The sequence below is a fragment of the Carassius carassius genome, chromosome 5, assembly GCF_963082965.1.
Source record: "Carassius carassius chromosome 5, fCarCar2.1, whole genome shotgun sequence".
Classification (NCBI taxonomy): Eukaryota; Metazoa; Chordata; class Actinopteri; order Cypriniformes; family Cyprinidae; genus Carassius; species Carassius carassius.
In genome coordinates this window covers 25,278,290-25,305,239 of record NC_081759.1, presented here as the reverse complement: position 1 = coordinate 25,305,239, position 26,950 = coordinate 25,278,290, and the positions used below count along the sequence as shown (strand labels likewise).

At 43.4% G+C, this 26,950-nt stretch overlaps 1 protein-coding gene across 1 annotated transcript in view; it reads left to right on the top strand.

Annotated features, from left to right (window-relative positions):
- Nucleotides 1-26,950, top strand: part of LOC132141057 (transmembrane protein 8B-like) — a 153,678-nt gene that overhangs the window by 47,846 nt on the left and 78,882 nt on the right. Inside the window, exon 3 of the mRNA XM_059550220.1 lies at nt 3,431-3,638. Within this exon, the coding sequence (XP_059406203.1) occupies nt 3,431-3,638 (208 nt within the window). The remainder of the gene's footprint in view (nt 1-3,430; nt 3,639-26,950) is intronic.

The window sequence follows — 26,950 nt, the reverse complement described above, 5'->3', positions numbered from 1 at the left end:
CTCAATGTACTGAAACATGTGCATGATTACTATTGCGTTTCCTCGATTTACTATGTTGTTCACTCGATTTATAAATTGTGAGCACGATTTACTAATTTGTTCCCTCGATTTGCTAAATCGTGCACACGATTTAGCAAATCGAGGGAATGCAATAGTAAATCGAGGGAACGCAATAGTAATCGTGTGCACGTTTTAGTACATTGAGGGAACGAATTTGTAAACTGTGCACACAATTTATTTATTTTTTCTTGCATGTCATGTGCAGGGCTCCGTACAATATATCTTTTCTGGGCTGGCTTTTTAAATACATAAATATTGTTTGACTTACTTTATTCTCTGTGACAAAATGTATAGTTGTGTTATGTACCAGGTTAAGCAGAGTATTTTTTTCTTTTCTATAGAATAAAGTTGCATTTGCATTTGGCTTGTTGCATCATACACACAGTGTTGTAAATTTTTGATGAACATGAAGCTAATGTATTTTCTAAAAGGTAATAAGGTACTAAGACTTATACACTGTATTTTGAAGTGCCTGTGATAATTCTGTGCATAATCATTTTCAAAATATACTGTATTATTGAATACATAGACGTATAGTATCTTCAAATGACCTTCATATACAGTAGGATCTTTTCTCTGAAAATATTGATAAATGTAATTATTTGTCAATAATTTGCCATTAATTAGATTTGATAGATCATATCATGTTTACTTGATTACAGTCATTTTAATGGATTGACATTAATAATACCAATTAATGTCATTCTTATCTTTGTCTCCCAGCTTTTGTGAGTGCTCATTTGTTATTTTTGTAGCCAAACTTGCCTTGTGTTAATTACCAAACCTTGTTTTTTTTTTTACCTTGTTTCAAACTCTCTCCAGCATAATTGACAACTAGAGATGTGTAATAGAGTGTGACCTTAAACATTGTGAGGAAATGCACTGACTACAGAGCATGTTGATCTGATTATGATGATCTGTTTGCTTGGACTCTGATCTTAGGACAGCTCTGTCTTGCTTTGATGAGCCTGGCAGTAACATGTTTGGATGTGTTTTGCTAACATGTATGGATGTATAACTAATTGGGTCACAATAGAGCACTGCATGCTCTGCAAAGGATAATGAAGCCAAACCTTTGGAGCAATAAACTGCATATGGCATATCATATTTTATATGGCATTTTTTTCACCTTGTGTGAGCTTAAGTATTTGAACTGTAGATAAGAGCATTAAGGATGCATAGTAGCTTCATCAGGCAGATTCATTCAGTCCCAGGGAAATGCTAATTTATAGCACATGCTAAGTTAATTAGAAAAGCTGTAGCTGTGGTCATTTATGTATGTGTATGTCTTTTTTGTGTCACAATATTGCACTCAAAGCCTCCACTGCAGCCTCAAAGGAAAAAAGTTCATTGCTCAGTGCAGAACACAAACCAGATAAAATCATTATCCAGTGCTGAAAACATCTGTCTGACAGTGCTGAACTTGTGCTTCAACAATGTCGTCGCATTCACGTAAGCAGTATGGGGTCTCCGTCTTTGAATAAGACCACGAATGTTGGGGAATGTTTAAGGTACGCAGGCTCAGAGTACAAGAAGGCCAGGATGATTATCTGATAACACTGCAGAGATCTAGCAGAAGTACTTTGAGTTATTACCTGTCAAGGATCCAGGACCTCTGGGTAAGCAATGACCATCTCTGAAGATTGCATGTCTGTTTCATGAAGGACAGCTGAAAACTCATCTCTTCCAACACAACTTGACTTCATCCTAAATTAAAAAACAACAACAACAACTTTCCCTTTCTAGCTTGTATTGATTTAAACAATGCCTGAAACTTGTTATTGTGAGCGCTTCCTATGACTGTTTGTCTCTTTAAGATGAATCGCTTTATGTATTCTCAAATCGTAAGTCGCTTTGGATAAAAGCATCTGCTGAATGACTAAATGTAAATGTAAATGTAAGGAGAAAACACAAAGAAATCAGAAGACATTATAATCTTGACAAACAGGTTTATTAGACAGAAGCTGGACTACTACTGCTATGCAACAGAAAATGGTTAATAGATTGCTCCTTAAAGGAACTTATACTGTATAGACAAGAGATCAGTTTTGGCTGGTAAGATTATAAAGGGGTTTATGTGATTTTGTTGAGGTAATTTATTTACTTATTTATTCTTTTTTGCTTGTTTTTGTTTAAGGGATTTCTGTAAGGGTAAAAGATTTTATTTACCTTTCTACAATAGAATTTCCTGTTTGTAGACATAAAAGTGTCATTTTTTCGTACCTTTTCTTCATTATGATATTAAGACAGTTATATTACCATTACCTAAGATGAATATATATATATATATATATATATATATATATATATATATATATATATATATATATATATATATATATATATATATATCTCAAATAATTAATTAAGAGATACAAGTCTTTGTATGCCACCATATGCCTTTTTTTTGATTAATAGCTAGGATATAAAGTGAGCATCACATCATTGACCCAGATTTCAATAGGCATATTTCCGGAGGGTGCAGCAGACAGCAACAGACAGCTTTCTCCAGGTGTTACATTCTTCTTTTAGTGGGTGTTTGACTAACTGTGCACAGTTATGAAGATAAATCAATATGTGAACACTTAAAATGTGTCATATCAGTATTCATCATGAGTATGTCTGAATTTGTGTCTGAGGTTGTGCTGTCTTTTGCCATTTTTACTTGTCTCAAAGAATCATTTCTTACCTCTGAAAATTAGAGAAACTGGGAATAAAAGAGTAATTGATAGTCTTTGTTGTAAAACCCTTCATGGAGGGGCTTTCCCCCCCACAAGGATTGTCAGGGTTGTGACTGACAAACTACAGGAGACACAAAGCATTGCATTGAGCAAAAATAATTGCAGACAGTGAAGCCTTTTAGAAAAAGTGTCATAGCATGATTTGTTGCAGGCTCCTACTGTCTGCCTGTGTCTGTATCCTGACTGACAGGCTAGAGACTTTCATGGCCTGTGCTCCCATGTCGAAATGAAGAGAAGCACATTGCAGTTTTGTGTTGAAAATGAGTCTGATGTAAGTGAATGATTTTCGTCTCTTTCATTCTTCTCTCCTTTACTTATAATTGCAGCCTAGTCGAGGCGCTGTTCCAAATCAATGCTTCTTAAATTTGTAAGCATTGCTCAAAGTCACAACGCTCCACTTCATCTCTTGTGATCGAGTTAGAAATTGTTGCATCTTCTGCATTCTAATAGCTTCAGGACTGATGTCAGTGCTTTCTCTGGCCCTCTGTTTCTCACTAAATGCACTCACTTGTTTTTATTATATTTCACTTGAAATGCACATGTGATTTAGTTTTCCTATATATTGGACATAAACGACTGATCTCATCCAAGGAAACGTCTTGAAATGTGACTATCATCTTGATTTACAGGTACTTCAGGTCAGGAGCTCCACCTGTAATCAACCCCCTCCAGACACGTTTTCCAAAGGACACCATTGTACCAGGCTCCTTCGCTGTCACTTTGACATGGACGCTGCCCAACCGCACCACAGGGGTTTTCAATGTCACCAGCCCCCTCCCAGGAGACTGGTTCCTGGCTGCACACTTACCAAAGGATGAGGGGAAGATCTCTGTCAAGGTGAGTAAAAACACACAGGATAAAGCAGTCAGTGATCACAGGGCTAACAATGAGAGAATCGTTTCTGCTTTTAACAAGAGCTAAGCTTGTTGATTATGAAAAATGCCTTATGTTCATGGTTGTTCATGTACATTCCTCTCGGCATTTATGCATTTATAATTGAAGCAGCTCACTTCCGCAGAGTCAGTGGGTGGCCTTCATGGGTAGTAATTTAAAAGTGAGCGCTGTGAGTTCAGAACTTGTCATAGACTTCTTTTTCAAATGAGATTATGTATGCGTTTCCTGTCAGAGTGCTCATTATTTCGTTGGGTTGTAATCTCAGAGACAATGGCATTTTTCTTTTGTATAATGCCCAGAATTTTCATTTATATATATATTACATCATGTTAGAAGTGCATTACTTTTTAAAATTGGTGTATTTTTCTTATTGTTCACAAAACCACACACTTTTCTGAGTATGACGTCTGTCTCTGTGGTATGAAAGCATTTTTTCAAGTAATGAATAAAAAACATAATTGTGAGATAAAGTGTTGGGTTAGAAAGCCATGCTGTGAGATATAAAGTCACACTGTGAGATGTAAAGAGAGTTTTAAATGAGTTGTTACATTGTGAGATGTAAAGTTAAAGTTATAAGTGGGAGAAATTAAGTATTGATTAGGAGAAAGAAAGTTTTTAAAAAGGAAATCAAATTTTTATACACTTTTTATTTTGGCTTCATTACTGCCTGATACCAAAACTATTTTCAGAACGTTTGAAGGTTCACAGAGCTACTGTTTTGCTCTACTCAAAAATGGTTGTTGAGTCTGCACATCCAGTGCTTTTTTAAAATTCCTGCAGCAAAGTGTATAAAGAAAAAAAAGAAAAAGGCAGTTCATATTAAAACACAAGGGGTCAATCGTGCATCATAAGATATATGCGTAAGTAATAGCATGTCAGCAGTGGCTAAATTACGGCCTAATAATGCTCGCTGCCACTAAACACAAATATACAGCAGGTTGTAGTATTCTTATTAAGGGTATTACTGCCCAGAGGGAATATTTAAATAGGGAAAATCAGCCAGTGGAAAGCGTTTAAAAAGCTCATGCTGCTTGGAGTCTACTAGGAAGCACAATGTAATGTGCTGGCTCACAGTGGACACTGAATTCACATAAACAGCTTATACAGCTTACATATTTTTTTAATTCACTAAAAAAACTGGCATTTAGTCTCATTTAAAATATACTACTAAGTCATGCAAGGCAAGTCTCTTTCATTCATTCCTAGTTCTGTTCACAGTATGTATTTATCTTACAAATAAATGATATATTTGTTTAGAAGTGTTACATGGTAAAATGCAATATAATGAGAGTGCTGTGCTTCCCTAAAATATTTTTTTTCATTGCGAGATGTTTCACAGAAATAAGCAGGACCATCGGACAAGAAAACAAGACTATCATAATCAAAAGTTGAATAATCTTCTACATTTGCATTATTTAAATTTAAACACTTTAGATACTGTCCAGCTACAGTACATTTTCTGCTGGTGTATATTATACAGGCTACACAATCACCTGGTGAAAATGGGATATGCCAAGATGTCTGCCTTACAGAGTTACAGTATGACTGGATATATTCCATTGATTTGTATTTGCATGTAGATACAGAAAACTTGTTCCTTTTCAGGAACTCGAGCTGCGTCAAGTGCTTTGGGGAACGTCCCTGACGAGACCGACTCTGAATATCGTGTGCAATCTGTCCATCGGAAAGGCGTGACGTCACGGGCGGGGTGACGTAACGACCAGGAAGCTATAAAAGCACGTGCCGTGCAGCTGGCACGGGGGCCGTCTGTCTGCATTGTGAGCGATTGCCAATGCGGATGCTTCGATCCAGGAGGGCTCTCTTCGAGGAGGGAGCCTTCACCAGCGTTCCCCGCGGTGCTGGCCCCACTTCTGCCGAGGCAGAACGGCTGCTGCACTCGTGGGGTTCGCAGGTGGATCTGTCAGAGGGAATGGAGACGGGCCAGTCCTTATCTCCTTCCTCATCTGCCAGATCCGGTGCCCAAACCCTGGGTTCGGAAGCACTCTCGTCGGTTTCTTCCCCCCAGGGTGAGGAATCAACTCTTCACCTCTCTTCCTCCGAGGAGGTTGATGTGGAGACAGTTGCTGGGGATTCGCCACCCCTGTCACCCCAGTATGAGGAGCTTTTGGAGGTGGTTACACGGGCAGTAGATAAATTTAAAATTAAATGGCCTGCCGAAAAACATTCTGAGCCACAGAAAAGCAAGCTAGATGAACACTTTCTGCGGCCGAGGCAACCACCTCCACGTCGGAGCCTACCGTTTTTTCCCGATCTCCACGATGAAATATCGAGATCGTGGAACCACCCATATTCGACCCGCCTCTTTGGCCCCGATTCACTATATTATGGCAACGTGATGGGGCTGGGAGAGCAGGGTTATAGAGCGATGCCAAGGGTCGAACAGACGCTCGCGGCTATCTGTCGCCCGGCTCGGCATCATTTCTAAAGGCTCCGACATTGCCCACTAAGCCTCTTCGAGTTACATCATCGCTAGTGGGCAAAGGTTATGTGGCAACAGGTCAGGCTGGGGCTTGCCTTCATACTATGGCAGTCCTACAAGCTTATCAAGCTGACCTGCTGGGAGATATTCACGAGGGAGAGGGGATCAAGTCTGAAGATGTAGAAGAACTTAGAAAGACCGCTGATCTCTCCCTCTGCGCCACTAAAGAGACCGCTCGCGCAATTGGGGCCGCGGAGAGGCATTTGTGGCTGACCCTGTCAAAGATAAAAGAAAGAGACAGGGTCTGCCTCCTGGACGCCCCGCTTCAAGCCTCGGGCCAGTTTGGCGACAAAGTCAACACTGTCATCGACAGGTTCCAGGAGGCACGCAAACAGGCGGCGGCATTCCAGAATTTCCTCCCTCATCGCTCTCGTGGTACATCTGGGCGGGAGATGACCACGCCACATACCGGCTCCTCATACCAGGATGCGCAGAGACAGAGTGTCGCCGCTCATGCTCCCCCACGACGGGACCGAGGGCCTCAGCGACGCTCTGAGTCGGGGGCTTCCAGGGCTAAGCCCGATTTAAGATCTGTTATCGAAGCCCGGAAGTCCTCAACGAAAAGATCCTGACGCCAGGATCCAGAGGGTAGCCCCTACTGGGGTAGAGCGCGGTCCACCTCGTTATACGGTGCCCGCCTCACCTCAGTGCCCTCAGGAGGTCGGTCTGCCAACCCTGCCAGAGTTTCAGGGCGCAGCGGCATCCAGCGAGCGCTGCTCCCAGTTATTTCCGCCCGCGAGCGTAGCGGAGCTGGGATGCTCACCGCCCCTTCGGGGGCCTCTTACACCAGAGGTTAGTCTCGAGAGATTCCCTTAGTAGATTATTTAGCAGCGTGGAAACTACTGCCAAATGTATCTCATTGGGTCCTGCGTACAATAGAAAAAGGCTACTGCATTCAGTTCGGTCATCTACTACCAAAATTCAACGGGGTTACACCGGCAGTAGTCGGCCCCCGGCAGGCTCTGGTTATGGAACAAGAAGTGAATACCCTATTAAGGAAGGAGGCCATCGAGGTGGTCCCTCCTCTAGACAGGGAATCCGGGTTTTACAGCCGGTATTTCATAGTTCCAAAGAAGGATGGGGGGCTGCGTCCGATCTTAGACTTACGTCACCTGAACCGCTCAGTTATGCCACTGAAGTTCAAAATGCTCACTGTCAAGCAGGTTGTAGCTCAAATCAGATCCGAGGACTGGTTTGTCACAATAGATCTCAAAGACGCATACTTCCACATATCCATCCTTCCACAACACAGGAAGTTTCTGAGGTTCGCTTTCGGGGGCAAAGCTTATCAATATCGAGTACTTCCCTTTGGCCTCACACTCTCACCCCACACGTTCACAAAATGTGTAGATGCGGCTCTGGTATCCCTCCGTATGCAGGGCATCCGCATTCTAAATTATATAGATGATTAGTTGATCCTAGCTCAATCAGAGCAGATGGCGGTTCGACATCGAGATGTCGTTCTCGCACACATGGGGGAGCTGGGTTTGAGACTAAACGCCAAGAAGAGAGTACTTTCTCCAGTTCAGAGAACCTCCTATCTAGGCGTAGTGTGGAATTCGACCACGATGCAGGCACGTTTGTCTCCTGCTCGGATCGAGTCGATCCTCACATCAGTCGAGAGAGTCAAAGAAGGCCAGTCACTCACTGTCAAACAATTCCAGAGATTGTTAGGGCTGATGGCAGCTGTGTCCAACGTGATACCTTTTGGCATGCTGTACATGAGACCCCTACAGTGGTGGCTCAAGTCCAAGGGCTTTTCCCCGAGGGGAAATCCACTTCGAGTTATCAAGGTCACGCGGCGATGCCTTCGTGCCTTAGACATGTGGAAGAAACCTTGGTTCTTGAATCAGGGCCCGGTGCTGGTAGCTCCTTGTCGCCATGTAACGCTAGCGACAGACGCGTCCCTCACTGGTTGGGGTGCGGTCATGAGTGGCCACCCTGCCCGCAGTCTGTGGAGTGGTCGCCATCTGACATGGCACATCAATTGCCTAGAGATGCTAGCAGTCTATCGAGCATTGAAATATTTCCTCCCAGACCTGAGAGGTCACCATGTGTTGGTGCGCACCGACAACACATCAGTGGTCTCTTATATCAATCACCAGGGGGGTCTGCGTTCACGCCCCTTGTACAAGCTGGCACACCAGATCCTTCTGTGGTCCCAGGGCAAACTCCTCTCGCTCAGAGTAGTGTATATTCCTGGGAGATTGAATGTGGGAGCAGACATACTGTCGAGGCAGGGGCCGAGGCCCGGGGAATGGATGCTTCACCCCGAGGTGGTGAAGCAGATATGGAGAGTATTTGGCACAGCCCAGGTGGACCTCTTTGCGACTCAGGAGACATCGCAATGTCCCCTCTGGTTCTCTCTAGTTCATCCAGCTCCTCTGGGACTGGATGCTATGGTACAGACCTGGCCGAGGCTTTGTCTGTACGCATTTGCCCCTATCGCTCTGCTCTCGGGAGTTCTGGCGAGAGTACGCCGGGACGGGGTCCGTCTGTTATTAGTTGCCCCGTTCTGGCCGGGCCGAGTATGGTTCTCAGATTTAGTCTCGCTCCTCGACGGCTCTCCATGGGAGATACCGATCAGGACAGACCTACTCTCACAGGCACAGGGCACGATAATTCACCCTCGCCCGGAGTTGTGGAAGCTTTGGGTGTGGCCCCTGAGGGGGCACAACTGTTAGCAGCTGGTCTCTCAACCGAGGATGTTGAGACCCTCCTCCAATCCAGAGCTCCCTCTACGAGGAAACTGTACGCCCTTAAGTAGAAACTCTTCACTTCATGGTGCAGAGACCGCCAGCTTGACCCTGTTAACTGCCCAGTTGGTACAGTTCTGGAGTTTCTACAAGCCAGGCTCTCTGCGGGGTTAACCCACTCCACCTTAAAGGTGTACATGGCGGCCATAGCTGCTTTCCATGTCCCTTTCAATGATCAGTCAGTGGGTAGTCACCCCCTAGTTACACGTTTCCTCCACGGTGCGCTGAGGCTGAGACCTCCAGTACGATCCCGTGTTCCCCCCTGGGATTTGGTGTGGTTCTAGAGGCTCTTTGTAAAGCTCCATTCGAGCCAATACAAGATATCTCAGATAGACATCTGACACTTAAAACTGCCCTGTTACTGGCTATCACCTCTCTAAAGAGAGTTGGAGATCTTCAGGCCCTTTCGGTGGCCCATACCTACCTACCTAGACTTTGCCCCTGGTATGGCCAAAGCATTTTTATACCCTCGAGCGGGTTATGTTCCGAAGGTTCCCTCTGTTACACCACAACCTATCGTACTGCAGGCCTTTTGTCCTCCTCCCTTTTGGGAGCCAGACCAGGAAAAGCTAAATTGTATGTGTCCAGTGCGAGCACTAGACGCATTCGTCCACAGAGCTGCCCTGTGGAGAAAATCAGACCAATTGCTTGTTTGCTACGGTCCTTCTAAAAAGGGTTCTCCTGCCACCAAGCAGACCCTAAGTCGTTGGATAGTCGAGGCTATCAACGTCTCCTATGAGTCCTCTGGTCTTCCCCCTCCTTTGGGGGCCAAGGCTCACTCTACTCGGGGTATGGCGACCTCTAAGGCCTTCTCAGCAGGTGTGTCCCTCTTGGACATCTGCAACGCTGCGGGGTGGTCCACGCCCTCTACATTTGTCAGATTCTACAACCTTGATATGCGAGCCACTCCGGGCTCTTCTGTTCTCTCGCCTTAGCTGTGCTCTTCGGATACACACTAGGCAGGGATTTGGATATCTGGCAGCGTGGGCACATCGTTCCCCAAAGCGCTTGATGCAGCTCGAGTTCCTGAAAAAGAATGCCTCAAGGTTACGTATGTAACCCTAGTTCCTTGAAGGAACGAGACGCTGCGTCGCAGAGCCATACTCCCGACACCCCTGCCGGCGCTTGCTTCCCTACTCGATGCTGAAGCCAGCTGCACGGCACGTGCTTTTATAGCTTCCTGGTCGCTACGTCACCCTGCCCGTGATATCATGCCTTTCCGATGGACAGATTGGAAACGATATTCAGAGTCGGTCTCGTCAGGGACGTTCCCCAAAGCGCTTGACGCAGCGTCTCGTTCCTTCAAGGAACTAAGGTTACATACGTAACCTTGAGGCGTTTTCTCTGACTCACATCTGCTTTAATTGTGCTGCCATGCATAATTTAGCCAATGTCTGACAGTTCTGTAACATGAGAGAAAAGTGCTATTACAATCTGGAAAATACAACCCGAATTCCGGAAAAGTTGGGACGTTTTTTAAATTTTAATAAAATGAAAACTAAAAGACTTTCAAATCACATGAGCCAATATTTTATTCACAATAGAACATAGATAACATAGCAAATGTTTAAACTGAGAAAGTTTACAATTTTATGCACAAAATGAGCTCATTTCAATTTTGATTTCTGCTACAGGTCTCAAAATAGTTGGGACGGGGCATGTTTACCATGGTGTAGCATCTCCTTTTCTTTTCAAAACAGTTTGAAGACGTCTGGGCATTGAGGCTATGAGTTGCTGGAGTTTTGCTGTTGGAATTTGGTCCCATTCTTGCCTTATATAGATTTCCAGCTGCTGAAGAGTTCGTGGTCGTCTTTGACGTATTTTTCGTTTAATCATGCGCCAAATGTTCTCTATAGGTGAAAGATCTGGACTGCAGGCAGGCCAGGTTAGCACCCGGACTCTTCTACGACGAAGCCATGCTGTTGTTATAGCTGCAGTATGTGGTTTTGCATTGTCCTGCTGAAATAAACAAGGCCTTCCCTGAAATAGACGTTGTTTGGAGGGAAGCATATGTTGCTCTAAAACCTTTATATACCTTTCAGCATTCACAGAGCCTTCCAAAACATGCAAGCTGCCCATACCGTATGCACTTATGCACCCCCATACCATCAGAGATGCTGGCTTTTGAACTGAACGCTGATAACATGCTGGAAGGTCTCCCTCCTCTTTAGCCCGGAGGACACGGCGTCCATGATTTCCAACAAGAATGTCAAATTTGGACTCGTCTGACCATAAAACACTATTCCACTTTGAAATAGTCCATTTTAAATGAGCCTTGGCCCACAGGACACGACGGCGCTTCTGGACCATGTTCACATATGGCTTCCTTTTTGCATGATAGAGCTTTAGTTGGCATCTGCTGATGGCACAGCGGATTGTGTTTACCGACAGTGGTTTCTGAAAGTTTTCCTGGGCCCATTTAGTAATGTCATTGACACAATCATGCCGATGAGTGATGCAGTGTCGTCTGAGAGCCCGAAGACCACGGGCATCCAATAAAGGTCTCCGGCCTTGTCCCTTACGCACAGAGATTTCTCCAGTTTCTCGGAATCTTTTGATGATGTTATGCACTGTAGATGATGAGATTTGCAAAGCCTTTGCAATTTGACGTTGAGGAACATTGTTTTTAAAGTTTTCCACAATTTTTTCACGCAGTCTTTCACAGATTGGAGAGCCTCTGCCCATCTTTACTTCTGAGAGACTCTGCTTCTCTAAGACAAAGCTTTTATAGCTAATCATGTTACAGACCTGATATCAATTAACTTAATTAATCACTAGATGTTCTCCCAGCTGAATCTTTTCAAAACTGCTTGCTTTTTTAGCCATTTGTTGCCCCCGTGCCAACTTTTTTGAGACCTGTAGCAGGCATTAAATTTTAAATGAGCTAATTAAGTGGATAAAAGTGTAAAATTTCTCAGTTTAAACATTTGCTACGTTATCTATGTTCTATTGTGAATAAAATATTGGCTCATGTGATTTGAAATTCCTTTAGTTTTCATTTTATTAAAATTTAAAAAACGTCCCAACTTTTCCGGAATTCGGGTTGTAAGTGTAAAATATGATTTATGTGCTTGCTTTGATTGTATTAGCAAATAACAATAGCCAAAGTGTGCTTTTGGCCTCTAGAACTGTGCAAGTGATTTTTTTTTATAAATGAGATTTGGTTTTTTAAAAATTGTTCACTCATAAATAAAATGGCCATAATTGAATTATCTTCATGTTGTTCCAAACCCTGATGACTCCCCCCTGATATATATTAGGGGTGTCCCCGACTAAGGATTTTTTTTATAGTCGAATCGGAATTTTAGAATCTTGCCGATATTCGACTGATAGTCTAATCATATGTTTGGGGGCGGGGCAAAATACATTAACAAGAGTCAAGTCAGACATTCGACTAACATAATTACTGATGTTAACACACAGGGAAAATGTGTAATGAACACCTTGCAGATATAAAAGGTAAATAATGTTTTATGTTTTGATTAACAGATAGCTAATACTTAACGCCGGCAAAACCATAACAATTAACAATTTTTTTATTATTATTTTTTTTTTTACAATAGTGCTCTCATTATAACGTTAGCCTAAAACGTTAGCAGTTAATGTTCTGCATTTCTGTTTTGAGCTGCGCGCGCTGAAAATGACCAGTAGAGTGACGCATTTGATAGCAAGTTTTTATCAATGAGATTTAACTCATAATTTCATATAGAATATGCTTCGTTATTTATACAACATAACGTTAATATTAAGACTTATAGGCTATTTGCAAAAAGGGCCTGAATGCACATGAATATATCTAGGTGTCTCTGAATGCGAACTCCTTTTGTGAACGCGTTCTTCACGAAATAATGTGCAGAAACATGGCAGTTAAACTCTAAAAATTCATAGCATTTTAGTATAATGGTCTTCTTATTATAATAGTATGTATATAACAGTCCCAGTCATAGTTATTAATATTCTGCATTGTAGTTTGACCTGCTCGCGCTGTGCGCTGAAGAGATATCACTACTACAATGATGCACTTGACTCAAAACCAAATGCATCTTATATCAGGTGAATAATATATCCCTGATATATATACAATGGCTGAAATGTTTTGAAATCACTTGTACCCTACCTGTTCGAAAAAATCCAGTCTCTGCCTGTGTCAGTCTTGGTAAAGTTTTAAATCCCTGCTGCTGAGATGCTCCTGTCGGTCACGGATTATGAAAAGTGAAACATAAATCTATAGGGGTGGTTGGATTTATTCACGCACTTTAAAATATTAATTTGAAGCTTCTTTTTTTTCCAGATTCTTACAGATTTATCATAATAGGCTGTAAATTAACTTATTGGGATAAAACTGGTAGTTCTATGTGAAATCAGACATTTGAGCTCCCCCATGTAGTCAAAATTTTTTTGTGAATATTCGACTGCTAGATTGGTAGTCGAATCAGGCTCCTCGAATCAAAGCATCAATTCGTCGACTATTCGGGGTCACCCCTAATCAGGGCTCTGAAACGGTTCAAGGAACGAAAACGAAAACTGGAAACGAACGAAATTTAGACAGGAACAGAACCAGAACCAGAAACGAAATCCAATTTTATAGTTCCGAACAGAATCGAAAACTTGAAATGGCCATTAACCGGTTAATAACGTTATTTTTTTTGTTCCATTTAATATTTGAAATTTGCTGTCAATCAATCACGAATTCCAGCAGTACAGCATATGCAAATGTGATGCTGAAGCCAACGAGTGAAATGTCCGTTCAGCTGTGAACTCATCATAGGTAAGTCGCAATGGCAATACACCACCTTCAGGGCCGGATTAAGACCAAATTGGGCCTGAGGTGCAGCAGTGCAAAAAGGGCCAATTTTTCCTCGGCGTTGGTGCATGCAGTCGACACTCAAGTGCCAGCATGCTTAGCCTTTCCTGCCCAACTGAGGACAGCAGCTCCTTTGATTATTCCCAACTCCGCTCGCCGGAGTCATTGGACACCATCATGCACAGATAGATGCGCAACCCAATTTCGACATTTGGAAACGTCTGAAAAAGATTCAACAATGACAAAAGCTTGTTCAAGCTCTGCTGATTCGTTTACAGTCATCAGTTTCTGAGTGCGCATGAATGCAGCAAACTGTATCAGCTAATTTTTTTATTTTTTTTTTACAATGCAGCAAACATTTTTAAATATCTTAAAAATACTTTGATGTCTTTAGAGTGTCGATAGATTTTTTTATTTTTTATTTTTTTTAAGTAGCTTACATTTGGCCAAAATCTAGAGAAGATGATGCTGTTTGGCTGTGACTAAGCGTTGGATCTCTATTTTTTCCTTTTCTTTTTGAGTAAAGAAAATGCTATACTTTATTATTATATTATTATTATTATTATTAGGCAAATTATAGGCAAAGAATATTGTTTTTAAAAAATAATGTTATTAATAATTTTTTCCCCCACCTGAACCGGTTTAGGAACGGGAATAATATCAGAGGAACGCAGAACAGAAACGTTAACGTATCGATTCTGCTCGGAGTGAACCGATTAATTTTTTTTTTCATTTTCAATCCCTGCCCCTAATATATATATATACATATATATATATATATATATTAGTGGTGGGCCGTAATCGGCTTTAACGTGCTGCGTTAATTGATATTGATATTTTATATAACCGACTGGCTGAGACCAGCCTAAAAAGATGCTCAGGACAGTTGACGGGCCACTGTTGCGCATCATCATGAAAGCTTATCTTTTTTTACGAGTTTTTAAGCCTCACCGCTTGTCGATTTAAACATTAACGTATCCAAAAACAAGACGTGGAAAAGCTGAACAGAGTAGCTCGCTGTGTTCGGTGCGGAGAGAGAGAGAGCTGCGTATCACGGACTGTGACACTGAACCGAACTCTCTTCTGCGAAGTTCTCCTCGAAGTCCCTCCTGCACCTGAACGAACAAATACACATCGCAGTTTGAACAAACAAAAAGATGTGAAAGAGCCCAATTCAGTTCTCGCGGTGTTCTGGTGTTCAGGGCTCACGCAGAGAAAGGCGTCTCAAAACACTTGAACATCGAATTTCCTTATTTTTGCTCTTGTGCCGACAAATACATACAAAATATGTCAAAATATCCACCTAGGAAATTATGCTTGAAAAAAACTGTCAGTTATTTCTTAAGTGAAAGTAAACAGTTGAGGAAAAAATGGGATGCGTTCATCATCTCTTAAAGTGACCGCGCCTAATTTAGCTACTGGCTGCTGTAATGTTAATCCAAGAAAATGAAAATCACACTGCTCTTGACTGAATTACTTTGTAGTTTTAACAGTCAAACCAAAAATTATTCAGACACCAGATATAATTTTTGATATATATAGCAAAACTGTAATAATGTGAGAAATGTTGAAGGTGTCTGAATAAATGTAAGTTTGATTGTATATTTCATTTTTACATTGAAGACTATCCAGTGCTATTTTACATTTAATTATTTGGTTTCTGTACCTTGACACCTACAAACTTGAAAAAAACTTAAACATTGTGTAAATAGCACAAATAAATAAAAATAAACGAACATACAAATGAAACAATTTCAAACAGGGCCCACTGGTACAACCTTCACCAGGTCCCCGCTGACCCCAGCTACGGCCCTGCTCACGCCTGTTTCACACATACTTTCACATCACACGCACTGCTCCTGGAACGCAACTGGAATCCGTTAACATCGGTGCATAAAAAAATATGCAACACATACGCACTGCAGACGGAGTATGTGTGAAACAGGCGTAAGGTTGTTTGCACCTTGTGCAATGTGGAATTAGTGTACAGCTTTTTCAAGCACTTTGTGATGCATTTTGGAAGCAGGAGATGAGCCCCTTTTCTAATGCACCACCTAGCTTGATAAAACCCCTTCTCAAAGACTTACTGTTTGTCAATTTTATTTGGGTAACACTCATATTCTGAATGCCTAAGGCAGAATTTGAATGAGCCATTTTAATCTAGATTAATCTAGATTAATTTCAAGATCACAGTGAGATTAATCTAGATTAAAAAAATGAATCTATGCCCACCACTAATATATATATATGTATGTATCTATGTATATATAGATAGATTTGGACCGAACGGTTCGTTGGACTAAATAATTATATTTGGAAAATAAAAAAAAAAGTGAAATATAATGATATGCATTCAACAAGGTAGCCCAATAACCCAAACGACGTAACAGGCAACGCCCCTGACACCCCCGGAAGAAGAAAAAAAACACCAACTTATATGTTTATGTTAGGCTACTCAGTCAGGCGCTCACTCACTCAGTAATACACACTGAAGGCGCATTGCAAAATGGCCAATGCGTTTAACAGACCAGAAATAGAAGATCCTCCAATAACCAACAGGTCTGATGTTTGGGTGCACTTTGGGTTCCCTGTAAGCTATAATGGTGATGGAAAGAGAGTGGTGGATAAAAAAAAACAACGATATGTCACATCTAGGGTACAACAGCGGGAATACAAAAAAAAAAAAAAAACACCAGCGGGAATATTTGAAACATGTCAACTCATTTACGCCGACATCACCTTAGTGTGTCAGTATCTGGGAAAAGACGAAAAAAACATACACGCAACAAACTATCCCCGCAGCATTTAGACAGACATTTCCAACGGATTCAAACAGCGCAAAATACATCACTACGGCGATCGGTAGGCTACATTTACGTTATAGCCGCGGATATGAGACCTTACTATTTACCATTCATTCTATCATCATCATTATAGCTTACAGGGAATCCAAAGTGCACCCAAACACCAGACCTGTTTGTTATTGGAGGATCTTCTATTTCTGGTCTGTTAAACGCATTAGCCATTTTGCAACGAGGCTTCAGCGCGTACTGAGTGAGCGAGTGCCTTACTCTGTAGTGGAAAACGTAGGTTTTAAGAACATGCTTAATGTAGTTGAGCCCCGTTACAATATTCCTTCACGAGCCCATTTCAGACAGACCGTAATTCCTGCTTTGTTCCAAAAAACATAAGCCCTATAGAGAACCAATTGAGTAAAAACACACTCAATATAAAGAGTTATAGAGTTCCTTATAAAAAGTTACATCTTTGTATTTGTTCATAACTAATATAACATGTTCATTTTTTTTATAAGGAGCTGTTTTTGTTTTATACAGTATGCTGCTAAGAAAACACCATAGAAGATGGGTAAAGAATAGCTCCATCATTGTTCAATGTAAAAAAAAAAAATTACTTTGTTAGTTTTAATAAATAAAACATTTTTTAAAAATCAAGGAAATTTATCTGCCAATTTTTTCTTTTTGCTGTATATAAAACGTACCGAACCGCACCGAACCGTACCGTACCGAACCGTGACACCAGTGTATTGTATCGAACCGAACCGTGAATTTTGTAAACCGTTACACCCCTAATATATAGTATATTGTATCCTTTTGAAGCTTACAATCTTAGTCCGCATAATTGCTTGGAAAAGAGTGGCTGGCAAATTAATGGAAACGTCTCAAGGTTATGTATGTAACCCTAGTTCCTTGAAGGAACGAGACGCTGCGTCGAAACGCTTTTGGGGAACGTCCCTGACGAGACCGACTCTGAATATCGTGTGCAACCAGTCCATGGGGAAAGGCGTGACGTCACGGGCGGGGTGACGTAGCGACCAGGAAGCTATAAAAGCACGTGCCGTGCAGCTGGCTTCAGCTTCGAGTAGGGAAGCAAGCTCCGGTAGGGGTGCCGGGAGTATGGCTCTGCGACGCAGCGTCTCGTTCATTCAAGGAACTAGGGTTACATACGTAACCTTGAGACGTTCCTTTTCAGGAACTCGAGCTGCGTCGAAACGCTTTGGGGAACGATGTGCCCACGCTGCCAGACTTCCAAATCTCTGCCTAGTGAGTAGTCAAAAGAGCACAGCTAAGATGAGAGAACAGAAGAGCCCGGCGTGGCTCGCATGTCAAGATCGTAAAATCGGACAAATGTGGAGGGCGTGGACCACCCCGCAGCGTTGCAGATGTCCAAGAGGGACACACCTGCTGAGAAGGCCTTGGAGGCCGCCATACCCCGAGTAGAGTGAGCCTTGGCCCCCAAAGGAGGGGGAAGACCAGAGGACTCATAGGAGACGTTGATAGCCTCGACTATCCAACAACTAAGGGTCTGCTTGGTGGCAGGAGAACCCTTGTTAGAAGGACCGTAGCAAACAAGCAATTGGTCTGATTTTCTCCACAGGGCAGCTCTGTGGACGTATGCGTCCAGTGTTCGCACTGGACACATACAGTTTAGCTTCTCTTGGTCTGGCTCCCGAAAGGGAGGAGGACAGAAGAACTGCAGTACGATAGGTTGTGGTGTAACAGAGGGAACCTTCGGAACGTAACCCGCTCGAGGGTAAAAGAATGCTTTGGCCATACCAGGGGCAAAGTCTAAGTAAGTAGGGGCCACCGAAAGGGCCTGAAGATCTCCAACTCTCTTTAGTGAGGTGATTGCCAGTAACAGGGCAGTTTTAAGTGTCAGATGTCTATCTGAGATATCTTGTATTGGCTCGAATGGAGCTTTACAAAGAGCCTCTAGAACCACAACCAAATCCCAGGGGGGAACACGGGATCGTACTGGAGGTCTCAGCCTCAGCGCACCGCGGAGGAAACGTGTAACTAGGGGGTGTCTACCCACTGACTGACCATTGAAAGGGACATGGAAAGCAGCTATGGCCGCCACGTAAACCTTTAAGGTGGAGTGGGATAACCCCGCAGAGAGCCTGGCTTGTAAAAACTCCAGAACTGTACCAACTGGGCAGTCTGCTGGGTCAAGCTGGCGGTCTCTGCACCATGAAGTGAAGAGCTTCCACTTCAGGGCGTACAGTTTCCTCGTAGAGGGAGCTCTGGATTGGAGTAGGGTCTCAACAACCTCGGTTGAGAGACCAGCTGCTAACAGCTGTGCCCCCTCAGGGGCCACACCCACAGCTTCCACAACTCCGGGCGAGGGTGAATTATTGTGCCCTGCACCTGTGAGAGTAGGTCTGTCCTGATCGGTATCTCCCACGGAGAGCCGTCGAGGAGCGAGACTAGATCTGAGAACCATACTTGGCCCGGCCAGAACGGGGCTACTAGTAGTAGACTAGTAGTAGATAGGGGGAAAAGCGTACAGACGAAGCCTCGGCCAGGTCTGTACCATAGCGTCCAGTCCCAGAGGAGCTGGATGAACTAGAGAGAACCAGAGGGGACATTGCGATGTCTCCTGAGTCGCAAAGAGGTCCACCTGGGCTGTGCCAAATACTCTCCATATCTGCTTCACCACCTCGGGGGCCCCATTCCCCGGGCCTCGGCCCCTGTTTTGACAGTATGTCTGCTCCCACATTCAATCTCCCAGGAATATACACTGCTCTGATCGAGAGGAGTTTGCCCTGGGACCACAGAAGGATCTGGTGTGCCAGCTTGTACAAGGGGCACGAACGCAGACCCCCCTGGTGATTGATATAAGAGACCACTGATGTGTTGTCGGTGCGCACCAACACATGGTGACCTCTCAGGTCTGGGAGGAAATATTTCAATGCTCGATAGACCGCTAGTATCTCTAGGAAATTGATGTGCCATGTTAGATGGCGACCACTCCACAGAGCGCGGGCAGGGTGGCCGCTCATGACCGCACCCCAACCGGTGAGGGACGCATCTGTCGCCAGTGTTACACGGCGACAAGGAACTCCCAGCACCGGGCCCTGATTCAAGAACCAAGGTTTCGTCCACATGTCTAAGGCACGAAGGCACCGCCGCGTGACCTTGATAACTCGAAGTGGATTTCCCCTCGGGGAAAAGCCCTTGGACTTGAGCCACCACTGTAGGGGTCTCATGTACAGCATGCCAAAAGGTATCACGTTGGACGCAGCTGCCATCAGCCCTAACAATCTCTGGAATTGTTTGACAGTGAGTGACTGGCCTTCTTTGACTCTCTCGACTGATGTGAGGATCGACTCGATCCGAGCAGGAGACAAGCGTGCCTGCATCGTGGTCGAATTCCACACTACGCCTAGATAGGTGGTTCTCTGAACTGGAGAAAGTACACTCTTCTTGGCGTTTAGTCTCAAACCCAGCTCCCCCATGTGTGCGAGAACGACATCTCGATGTCGAGCCGCCATCTGCTCTGATTGAGCTAGGATCAACCAATCGTCGATATAATTTAAAATGCGGATGCCCTGTATACGGAGGGATACCAGAGCCGCATCCATACATTTCATAAACGTGCGGGGTGAGAGTGCGAGGCCAAAGGGAAGTACTCGATATTGATAAGCTTTGCCCCCGAAAGCGAACCTCAGAAAATTCCTGTGTTGTGGAAGGATGGATATGTGGAAGTATGCGTCTTTGAGATCTATTGTGACAAACCAGTCCTCGGATCTGATTTGAGCTACAACCTGGTTGACAGTGAGCATCTTGAACTTCAGTGACATAACTGAGCGGTTCAGGAGACGTAAGTCTAAGATCGGACGCAACCCCCCATCCTTCTTTGGAACTATGAAATACCGGCTGTAAAATCCGGATTCCCTGTCTAGAGGAGGGACCACCTCGATGGCCTCCTTCCTTAATAGGGTATTCACTTCTTGTTCCATAACCAGAGCCTGCTGGGGGCCGACCACAGTCGGTGTAACCCCGTTGAACTTCGGTGGTGGATGACCGAACTGAATGCAATAGCCTCTTTCTATTGTATGCAGGACCCATTGAGATACATTTGGCAGTAGCTTCCACGCTGCTAAATAATCTACTAAGGGAATCAGTCTCTCGAGACTGACCTCTGGTGTAAGAGGCCCCCGAAGGGGCGGCGAGCATCCCAGCTCCGCTACGCTCACGGGCGGAAGTAACTGGGGTGGCGCTCGCTGGAGGCCGCTGTGCCCTGAAGCTCTGGCAGGGTTGGCAGACCGACCTCCTGAGGGTACTGAGGTGAGACGGGCACCATATAATGAGGTGAACCGCGCTCTACCCCAGCAGGGGCTACCCTCTGGATCCTGGCGTCAGGATCTTTTCGTCGAGGACTTCCGGGCTTCGATGACAGATCTTAAATCGGTTTTTGCCCTAGAAGCCCCCGACTCAGAGCGTCGTTGCCCTCGGTCCCGACGTGGGGGAGCACGAGTGCTTTTGCGCTTCCCGGTGTGAGGAGCCGGTATGTGGCGTGGTCATCTCCCGCCCAGATGCACCACGAGAGCGACGAGGGAGGAAACTCTGGAACGCCGCCGCCTGCTTGTGTGCCTCCTGGAACCTGTCGACGACAGTATTAACTGTGTCGCCGAACAGGCCCGAGGCTTGAAGCGGGGCGTCCAGGAGGCAGACCCTGTCTCGTTCTTTAATTTCTGACAGGGTCAGCCACAAATGCCTCTCCGCGGCCACTAAGGCTGCCATAGACCGCCCAATTGCGCGAGCGGTCTCCTTAGTGGCGCGGAGGGAGAGATCAGCGGTCTTTCTGAGTGCTTCAATATCTTCAGACTTAATCCCCTCCCCCTCATCGACATCTCTCAGCAGGTCAGCCTGATAAGCTTGCAGGACTGCCATAGTATGAAGGCACGCCCCAGCCTGACCTGCTGCCACATAACCTTTGCCCACTAGCGATGATGTAACTCGAAGCGGCTTAGTGGGCAATGTCGGAGCCTTTAGAGACGAGGCCGAACCGGGTGACAGCTTCTGTTCTACCCGTGGCATCGCTAGCCCCATCACGTTGCCATAATATAGTGAATCAGGGCCAAAGAGGCGGGTCGAATACGGGTGATTCCACGATCTCGATAACTCATCATGGAGATCGGGAAAATACGGAAGGCTCCGACGCGGAGGTGGTTGCTTCGGCCGCAGAAAGCGTTCGTCTAATTTGCTTCTCTGCGGCTCAGTCTGTTTCTCCGCAGGCCAGTCGATTTTTAATTTATCTACTGCACGCGTGACCTCCTCCAAAAGCTCCTCATACTGGGGCGACAGGGGTGGCGAATCCCCAGCAACAGTCTCCACATCGACCTCCTCTGAGGACGAGAGGTGAAGAGCTGATCCCTCACCCTGGGGGGAAGAAACCGACGAGCGTGCTTCCGAACCCAGGGTTTGGGCGCCGAATCTGGCAGATGAGGAAGGAGATAAGGACTGGCCCGTCTCCATTCCTTCTGACAGATCCACCTGCGAACCCCACGAGTGCAGCAGCCGCTCTGCCTCGGCAAAAGCGGGGCCAGCACCGCGAGGAACGCTGGTGAAGGCTCCCTCCTCGAAGAGAGCCCTCCGGGATCGAAGCGTCCGCATTGGCAAACGTTCGTAATGCGGGCAGTCGGCCCCCTCGAGAGCCGACTCAGCGTGCTTCGATCCCAGGCAAGCCACGCACAGCCTGTGTGTATCCCCGCTCGTAATGTAGCGAGGGCAGGGAGGAACACACAATCTGTAACGTGGCTTGGAATCGCCCTTCAAATGTTTGGTCTTTTGCTTTTGCTTAGGCATATTGAGCTGTTTTAGCAATCTTTTTAAGCTAAGGGACTGACAACAATAAATAGGACCAATAGGACAGACTTTTGACATGCACACACAGAGCGCTTGCTGACAGATTCGAAGCTGAAGCCAGCTGCACGGCACATGCTTTTATAGCTTCCTGGTCGCTATGTCACCCCGCCCGTGACGTCACGCCTTTCCGATGGACTGATTGCACACGATATTCAGAGTCGGTCTCGTCAGGGACGTTCCCCAAAAGCGTTTCGACGCAGCTCGAGTTCCTGAAAAGGAACTTATGTTTTTATGTTCCATGAAGAAAGAAAGTTATATTGATTTAGAGCAACACAAGGGCATGCTAATTCATAAAGTGACCTCTCTGCTTAAGATTTTAAACAACATCACTGTGGTGGATTGCATCTAAATGGATCTCACATTGGAGTAAACTTCTTGCATCTTAATTGGAATTCTTACATTCACAATAGCATTACCTCAATCTCCCTCCACAATCTTAAAAAGTCCACCTCAGCTGAGTTTTGTCCTTTGCTGCTCTTACTTATCTCAGAGCCACCAGGCCTGCACTTCAGCCTTTCTCTTTAATTAACTGCAGCAGGTTTGGTCGTGGTGGAGGCCATTCTCCTGGATTAAGAGCAATAATTCTACTCGGTGTACTCCTCTTTAAGGGCATGGCTTTCCTCTAAGCCCACTGGGTCACAATGCCAGCCAATTAGACAGAGACAAAACTTGGAACGACGAAGGCTTCATCTGGGGAACGACAGCACCTGTGGGGCAGAAAAGCTCATGGCTGAACCTACTGAGGTGGAGTAATTGGAGGAAGTGTGGAAAGCGAGGCCATGCTTTCCCTGAGGAATACATTGTTTATTTATTATTCTGTTTAGTGTAATCGGGGTTACGTTGTATTGGACTTTTGTTTTGTTGTGGGGGTTTTAGGTAGATTGTGCCACAAACTCTCTGCACAGTGAAATAAATTTACTCCATCTTGGTAATGTTACCTGTAAAAAAGGTTTCCTGTTATGCAATACTATCATATTCAACTAAATAGTTTTGGCATTGCATTCTTTCTCAATTTGTCAAGACTGTTTAAAAACATTATTCAAATCAAGTTGATAAAAAAAAATTAGGCTGGCATTCTGGAGTAAACAAACTCTGTTAGAAAGATGATTAGTGCCTTTAATTGAATATCTATCACCAACATTGAAAAATGCATTTTTTATTCTATCATTTTTCTGATGGGTGGTTCCTCTACTCCTCTCCTTTTAAGCATTTGTTGTTATTATTATTGTAATTTAATGGATATCTTGAACACAGAGTCTTACATTTTTAAGATCCCATTTTGAAATTCACATCATGATGGTAAACTGCTACGACCCAAAAACAAGCCCGTAACTGACTGTCAAGTAACAGCTTGCAGGATCGAAGCTCCGTGGACACATGGTGCACAGAGGTGAATCTCAGCGGAGCGAAGCTGCAGCAGCCCTCAGCAAAGGGCAAGTCTGTTCTCTCAGCTGATGAGCTCCACAGTGTTTGTGAGGCTAATCAGGGAGCAGCCGGACCCTGCTCTGCTGGCGCACAGTCACACAAGCAGATGGCCAATTGTAGAGAGAGAAAGAGAGAGGGAGGAAAGGAATGAGGAAAGAAGGGGTATAAGTCAAGCGCGCAGTAAAGATCAACCGGCCGTCTCTGCTGGATGAACTGCCACAGTGGATGAGCAGCGACCAGAAGCTGAGCATCCTGACAGTTTGCCTTGCACTAACTAAACTCTCTGAGTAAATCAATAAACTAATTGGAAACTGTCAGCACTTGGAGATATGTTATCGTTCAGTGCATCTTTGTTGTTTTGGGGTAAGGTCTACACAAGTGGGGAGGGGGGCTGTCAGTTTTGTGGCTGTTTATCTCTGTATTGAATTTCTTTTTTTTAAACATAGTAAACAGGCCAAAAGACTGTTTAGATTTTCTGTATTATTAAGATGTGCTAGGTCAGATGCAGTTGCTCTTGTTTAATGAAATTCATAATGCATTCCAATTTACTAGGGTTAAATAATTTTCTAAGTTTTTAAATTCCTTGGTTTATGGTTGTGATTATTTATTTTTTTGTTTGATGGTTGTCTTACTTTCTTTTATGTAAAGCACTTTGAATTACCATTGTGTATAAAATGTGCTATATAAATAAAATAACCTTACCTTGCCTATGGTTATTTATACTGTAGACAGTGTTTGTTAGGGAAGAGGAGAAGCTCAGCAATTTTAATCAGATAATGATCTATGACTTTACTTAGCTGGTTAATGGTGAGGTGTGGATTTTATTTAATTTTTTAAATGGTAAAATCCCAAGCTTGCCAGTTTAATAGACTCAGGCTTTAAGGTATTCCCCTGAAAGTGAAAATAATAAGGCTTTAACACACTAGCACTCTCTTAGTCAATGTATTTGAGGTTGCAAATATGTTTGATATGGTAATTATTTTAATATTAAATTCTTTGACAACAATAATGGGAAAACTTCACATTTATCATTTATCACCCTCAAGGAATGTCAGTTGACAAGTCAGTGTTGTGTTGACATTTGAGTTTAAAAAAACTCTCTTCATACAACAACTTTTCATACAGAACAACATGAGGGTGAGTAAATGATGAATTTAATTTTTTACATTTTTTCTGAACTGTCCCTTTAATGTAATTGCATTTTCTGTAAACAGATCTGAGCTTTACCTTTCTGATAGAATCCTGTCTTTTGACAAATAATTTTTAAAAATCTAATTATAGAGCTGTCACAATATCAGTTTTTTCTCTTACCACACAATTATTGTGGCGAAAAGAAGTCAAGTAAAGTATTATCACACATCTATTGAAATAAGGAAGAAATAAATAATGATATCATTCAAATTCATCTTTAGCTTTGTTTATTCTTTTTATTTTTTATGGCTAAAAATCCAGTTGGAAATGTGACTGTTGGGAGGTGAAGAAAGAGTTTGTAATCATAATACAAAAATAGCTTGCTGTTGATCAGCACATCCTGCAGACTGGGGTGTCTGGGGTGTCTTAACACTCTATTTTATTTTCTTTAATAGAATCCAAAAACTCCCAAACTGATAAGCTAAAACGTTTTTGGGTGCAGGTAGAGTCTCCTTTTCATTTGTCATGATTTTGAGAGCCAGTAGTTGCTAAACACTATATCGTCTGCTATTTTCTGTTTTAAGATGAGTGGCAACCAGCATCAAGGTGTTAAACCATGACCTACTATGTTCAAGTGTCAACTAGATAGGTACTAGACTGGATTATTTATGATATGTGACACTGGACCACAAAACCAATTTTAATAAATTTTTAATTTATACATCAAGCAGAATAAATACCCTTTCCATTGATGTATGGTTTGTTAGGAAATGGACAATATTTAGCCGAGATGCAGCTATTTGAAAATCCGTAATCTGAATCTAAATCTAAATATTGAGAAAATCGCCTTTAACGTGTATACGCATTTTGCGGCTTAATCTCCTGATAACGTTGTCCAAATGAAGTTATTAGCAATGCATATTACTAATCAAAAATTAAGTTTTATATATATTAACAGTATGAAATTTATGAAAAAATATCTTCATGGAACATTATCTTTACTTAATATCCTACTGATTTTTGGCATAAAAGAAAAATCGATAATTTTGACCCATACAATGTATTTTTGGCTGTTGCTACAAATATACCCCAGTGACTTAAGACATATTTAAAAATTATCATATGTGTAGTATTAACACAATATAAATATTTCATTTTTTAAATAAGATTATTGTCAATACTATATTGTGAATGCAAAGTGAAAAGTGTTAGCTATACAACCACCCAGCTGTTGATCGAAGTATGAAAACTGGACTTTTATGTCGTCACTTATTTATTTCTGGTCTTGGGTGCTAAATCACAGAACAGAATTGGAGAATTGTGGGAGATGTGCAGGGGAACACTAGGCTTTACCACTAATAAGACTGTGGATCCCTGCAGTTCTGTTCCTTGACAAATGATAAATGTTTTTCATACCCGGCCAAAAAGCTACGCTCAAATGCCTTGGTGCCTTATATGCTGTGGGTTCATGCTCAAGTATTTTAAATTTATTTTTTACTAGACTTGGAGTCCACAATGTTCCACCATAAATGATAAAGGAATCTTTTTCTCAATGGACATATGGACTCTTCCTCGTGGTTCTGCATGAGCAGTGTGTCAGAGAAATTATCCCTCACACAGCTGGAGACCACATTAAACATGCGAAATGCCAACAACAGTCCGCTATCAATTCTGTGTACTGTTTGCTGCTCTGCACGCATGCTCTAATTATTTCACTAGTTGCTCAAAGTTGCCAAATTATGCTGTGAAAAGGGAAGCAATTATTTGCATCTTTTCTCTCTCTCTTCCTTTTGTCTGTGCTGGCACATGAGTTGCAAACATCCCCCCTAATCAAATCAGATCAATGAAGAATTGTAAGGAGGCAGAGGCGTCACGAGTTGACAAATCTTGCATGTCAGACACAATGCAAAAAGCGCGGGGTGGGGGCACAGAAGCAAGGCCGTGTCTGCCTCCACCAGCACCAGCTGTGC